At 44.1% G+C, this 5586-nt stretch overlaps 1 protein-coding gene across 2 annotated transcripts; it reads left to right on the top strand.

Moving 5' to 3' along the window:
* Window positions 1-3097: 3097 nt before the first annotated feature.
* LOC103360709 (promethin) lies at window positions 3098-5262 on the top strand. Of its 2 annotated transcripts, none has more exons than XM_008286576.1 (5): window positions 3098-3222; window positions 3420-3524; window positions 3600-3768; window positions 3846-3991; window positions 4756-5262. In XM_008286576.1, exons 1-5 carry the CDS (start codon window positions 3142-3144, stop codon window positions 4807-4809), a joined length of 555 nt encoding a protein of 184 aa, XP_008284798.1. In that variant the 5' UTR covers window positions 3098-3141; the 3' UTR covers window positions 4810-5262. The 2 variants fall into 2 exon arrangements, with proteins under 2 accessions (XP_008284798.1, XP_008284799.1); XM_008286577.1 differs by having other exon boundaries at window positions 3106-3193.
* Window positions 5263-5586: the final 324 nt, after the last annotated feature.

Raw genomic sequence — 5586 nt, 5'->3', positions numbered from 1 at the left:
AAAAAACCCCAATCAAGTGTGTCAAAGCGCTCGTTTAAATAAAACGGCTGAAAAATGTAACGCAGGTCAATGCAGTTTGGTTGCAGTTGAGGAAAACCCTGTTTGTTGTGCGCGGCGTTGATAAATGAAGCAGGTGATGGATGATACTGAGTCAAACTAACTCTGGAACGTTTAGGAACGGAAGATTGAGTAAAGCTTCATTACAGGACGGGAAAATATGCATCAGGTCACGGTAAAAACACACAATTTTTCCAACTTTCACCCTTTTAAGGGTGAAAAACGAGCGCTACGCACCATGCAGAGGAGCACAGCAGCTGTTTTCATTGTGTAACAGTGAATTTGGGGCCCATGACCTCCATAAAGGGTCACAAAATAAATCTGCATTATTAACTGATGAGGGAACCTTGAAAAAAGTGCATATTTATGTATTTATTTTAGATGAATTCTGCGTCTTTTCTTCTAACTTTCTCAGTCTTTTTGTTGTTAAACTGTTTGTGGAAGCAGTGAGGCAGCGTTGTGCTCAGCAGGAGTCACACAAACGGCACCACAATCCGTCTGTTTATTATTTAGTGGTTAATTATTGACTGTCTAACCGGCTGTTTGCTCTCCAAGATGTTTCACAGCTTTGCCGGAAGATTAACCCTCACCCTCACCGCTGTTTTATTCTCTATCATCCACGACTTTGTCCATCATCTTTTCCCCCATTTTGACTCAACATCATTGCTTTCTGAGTTCAGAGGGAGCCCCGGCAGAACCAACGGTGCCTTTGTAGTTTCAATAGGTGCGACTGTTTGTTGAGTTCAGTGAATAAAAACTCCTGCCTATAACTGACATGCAGTCGCAGCATGATCAGGACATGGCGTTTGCGTGGAAACGGCACAAATGTAAGCGTTTGTGAGGCTGCGGAGGGAGGTGGTGAGAAGGAGGGTTACGCAAACTGGCTGTGTGATGAACGTACAGGTAGCGGGTTGTGTTTTGTAAAGCAACAGTGGCAAGAAGATCAAGATGACTGGTGAACGTTTGAAGTAAAAACAAAATGGTAATCAAAGATGGTAAATGAGCTTTAAAGCACTGGTGTGGATTGTGGTTGGGATAAAAGCCATGATGTGCAGTGAAGTGTCTGTTTTGATGTCCCACGAGGTGCAGGTTCACTCTAATGTTTGCTTCTCGTGTGTTAAACATGTTGAAGCTTTTTATGGCCTACTGATGAGCATCCAGCCGGCTGCCCTTTACTGCCGTCACATGAGCCGGAGCAGCTGATCTGTGGGTCAGCAGTCGGATAAGATGTGGTTAACCGCCGCAAGACGGGCGGAAGAGGAGGAGCGTGATGAGTACAGAAGAGTAGCAGCAGCGATGTGGAGTTTGATTTCTGGGAATTTGTTGTTGCTGGTGCACAAGCTGCAGTCACACGTGCAGCGCCGGCTCTGCTGCAAGTCCTGACGCCTCGGTTCACTGAGTTCATTGTGTTTAGCAGTCTGGAGCAGCGGATTCAGTCTCTCTCACCAAATCCTACTCAATACAAAAGAGTGTGATTAATTAGTGCGGCCGGCAGCTATAAAGGGTCCAAATAAGTTGTCATCGCCGGTCCCGAGGGTGTCTCTCTTTGGTGTAATTCGAAACAGATCACGGTGCCATTTCGCTCGCTCAGACCTGCAGTTATGTGCCCACATATATTTATTGCCATCCAGAACTCAAGGGGCCAAACTTAATTTGTGGGTGGCGGTGGCAACACCAGCAATTCTGTCTGTGATTGAAGAAGCAATCAGTGGTGTTGCTGCAGCTCAGTCCTTTAATATTCTGATCAGCCTCAGTCTTCACAGAGAGATCTCCCCGTTGCCATCATCTAATAGCAGCACCGAGCGGAGAGCAGCAAAGTGTGCTCATTACTTTTAGGGAGCCTGACGGCTGCGAGGTAAAATAGGAACCCCCTACTGGATCTGTGAAGAACTGTTGTGCTTCCCCCCATAATAAACCAGCCACAGCAACAGTTCGGCGATCAATATCCCAGCGTGCACGCTCAAAAGGCTACCACGGGCATCATTTACTAAACTCTGTGCGGAGGCTTGTGTTCGTGTTGCTTATTTACAGCAAACACCCAGAGATGCACATTTGTTCTAAATTGATCCTTTTAGTCACCTGAGATAAAATCAAAACAGCTTCCTGAACCGCACAAACTAATCATTTGGTAAGTCACGGATTCTTTTCACTGATGGCCACAGCAGAGACGGCCGGTCGCTCCATCCATCAGGATTAGTGAGAGTGGCCCTTTAATGAGGACAGGCAGCATGTCGGAGCAGAAATGAAATATTTAAAAAAAAACAACAACAACAACAGCAGCTCGGTGAAAAACTGTGAAAATACACTAAAATGTTTTGTTGTTCTTAGCCTTTAAGTAAGTGCTGATTAAAATCAAAAATGCCGTCGCAGGAACACTGATCACATCTTAATTAATGCACTAATTAGCAACACAGATGTAACCGCTGTCATAATATTTATAATCACACGAACACAGAGTTAAAACCAATTATCACACGGTGCTGTTGTAACACCAACACAACAAAAATCCATCAATACCACAATTGTATATTTGACATGATTCATTTAGTTCTTATTGATGATGCTACTTGTATGTTTGGAAAATTCAATATTATTTGAATATTTCTCAAAAATAAATAAGAAATTCACAAGCACACAAATATATATCTTAGTTTATTTATCAATCTTATTTTAGAGTTAATCACAGAAGACATTTTTACTTAGAGTGTAAATTACACTTATTTTATATTTTCTTAGTGTTTATTTTTTACATTTTGGTTCATCATGTTGGTTTTTTTTCTGCTTCTTGCACATTAATTACACGACGTGGCATTATTGCTGAGAGCATCTTCATTTTTAGACGTACATTATGTGTAGATGCAGTTTCCCAACAAACTGCCATAAATATGATATTCTTCAAAAAAGAAAAAAACAAAAAACACTGAACAACCTCCTCTCACACACACATGTCCAACAGCAGATGGCAGCAGCGACGTTCACGGGCCTCCAGCAGAGTCCGGCATCCACAGAGGAAGAAGCAGGAGGTGTGTTTTACAAAAAAGGGTGTGTTCCTGCAGCTGAGGCAACTTCAGGACACAGCTTCATATGTTGAGAGCTGACTTTCCTGACAGTCAAATGAGACTCGCTGCTCTTTCAGGTCTGTATTTGTCTGCAGAACTTGGCCAGGTGTGTAGCTGAGGTGGGAGCCGGGAGGCAGTCTGTCTTTATTAGAGTCACTGAGTGGATCTGTGTTCTGCCTTTTTGTTTTTTTTGTTACAGTAGGATTGAAATGAAGATGTACACCAGGAAGCTGTTGCAGTAACTCTGTGGTGGGATTCTACTGGTTTGTTTGACTCTGGTTCTGCTGGTGTTCTGGTGCTCAGGCAGGTCAGAGTGTGGAGATGCAGCCCAGCAGCACAGAAACTCAGCTCCGGCAGCTGTGGGGCCGATGGATGAGCCTGCTGAGCCGCCTCCAGGACGATCCCAAGGTGGGCCGGCGCCTCCGTCACAAACCATCCGTCTCTTTTACTCTGTCGTCAGCTCTGCTTCTGTCTCTTCCACAGGTGGCTCTGGTGCTGGACAGCAGGTTGGGTCAGTACCTCAGCAAACACCCTTTCTTAGCGGTCACACTGGTGCTGTTCGTCGCCATGGCAGCAGTTCCTGTCGGGCTCTTCCTGACCTTCGCCGTGGTGACCCTCACCATGTCGGTCGTGGGCTTTGTTTTCTTGGAAGGTAGGCGAGCTGAAGTCAGCGCCGACCTCTGCATCGTCTTTTTTTCTGCTGCGACAGACGTGTTGTCTCTCCGCCAGGGTTCCTGCTGTTCGTGGCGGCGGTCACTCTGCTGTGCGTCCTGTCCGGCGTCGCCTTCTTCTCCGTCCTGGTGTCCGTCATCACCAACACTCTGCTCGTCACCGTCTCCGGCCTCCTGAACCTTTATGACCCCAGTCTGACTCAGGTACCGTGCCGACGGACCAGAATGAGCTGCAAAGATCTGTGGCTTCGCTAGATTTTATTTATTTATTACTCTTCTTGTGGTTTATTTTATTTATTGGCCTCTCTATTGATTCACCCGTTTGCACATTTTAGTCTGTTTAATTTGCACTTTATGAGCTCATTTGAATCATTCTGCTTATGGACAGTGTTTAACAGGTTTACTGGACCTCCACCCAGTGTCAGGCTCAGCTGCCCTAAATTAACAGAACTAGTATTTACCAAAATCATTTTTATGTTTCTGTAATAGATAATACACCAGAAGCTCTTTCACCTAAATGATATTTTTAACAGTAAAATGTAATTATTGTTATCTATGAGTGAAGAAAAGAAAAAGTAATGATTATTATTTCTTGATTAAGACGTCAGATTATAGTTCTTTACTTGCATTCCTGAACAGAAAAATCTGTTTTAGTGGTTGAATGTTATGATGTAATAATAGATGTTTTGTTTTGTTTCACCTGCATGTCTTCTACTGGATGCTGTTTCCTCACTTCTTCAGTCCCTGTGTTAAGAGTCCTTCATTGATAACTAGACTGTTTTAGTGCATTTTCCGTTCTGTCACCTGTAAAGATTTCATTTGTGTGACTGATGAAGGCCTCGAGCAGCTCATCAGGCAGCGTTACATCTTCACATATTTAAAGCTGCATCCGACGCCTGCGTTCGTCAATATCAGTAAAAGTGTCGAGAGTCGAAATGAACATGTTTTTACATTCGTTTTCTTCCCAGCGGAGATTTCAGGGGAAGGAGGGCCAGACTTCAGCAGAGAAGGAGGAGCAGTAGCCTGAGGACACCTGAAGCTGGGCTGGTTGGGTCGGAGGATGCTGAACGTCCCGGATGTTCCTAAACTCTGCTGCTGTAACAGATTTTATAAGCACAAAAAACTCCCTCACGGCTACTGTTTGACTGAAGTGTCGTGATCTTATCATTATCTACGTATCTGTAGCACAAGAAGTAAACATCTCCAAAGCGTGGAACAACTAATCTTTCACCAAATGCAGAAGACTTCTAAACGGTGCCTCATTTCACCAACAAGGCGACGGAGACGCTGTGGACGTTAGGCGCTGCTCCAGAGCGGGCTGTGAAAAGAGCCTCTCATGTGTTTGCAGCTATTGGATGCTCATGAAAACACACTGGAGTGACTGTTATGTGTTTGTGTTTGCTGTTACATGAAAAGAGCAGAGCGTTGTACGTATGTAAAACCTGCAGCTTTGAATAAACGCTCATCAGAAGCAACATGTAGTGTCTGGTCCTCTGCTTTAACAGAGACGGGTCGTCTCCTGGGAGTTATACATTATCAACAGTCCCTTAATGCAGCAGGTTGTACGGCACACAATATTTAATGATGTTTGCTCGCATGCTTTAATGACTACGACTGTCTCCACATGAGAAATGCTCCACATGTTGAGAATCTACACGTGACTTTGGGAAATAAAGGTTGAATTGAGTCTTTGTTTTCGTTGCAAGTAGCCAGAATTCATCTTTCTGTGTTTCTGAACCTGATTTTAGAATCAATGTTGGATGTGAAATGTATCGTTGAAACCAGAAGTTTACATCCAC

The sequence above is a fragment of the Stegastes partitus genome, unplaced genomic scaffold (assembly GCF_000690725.1).
Source record: "Stegastes partitus isolate 25-593 unplaced genomic scaffold, Stegastes_partitus-1.0.2 Scaffold459, whole genome shotgun sequence".
Taxonomy (NCBI): Eukaryota; Metazoa; Chordata; class Actinopteri; family Pomacentridae; genus Stegastes; species Stegastes partitus.
This window is presented reverse-complemented; position numbering and strand designations above follow the sequence as displayed.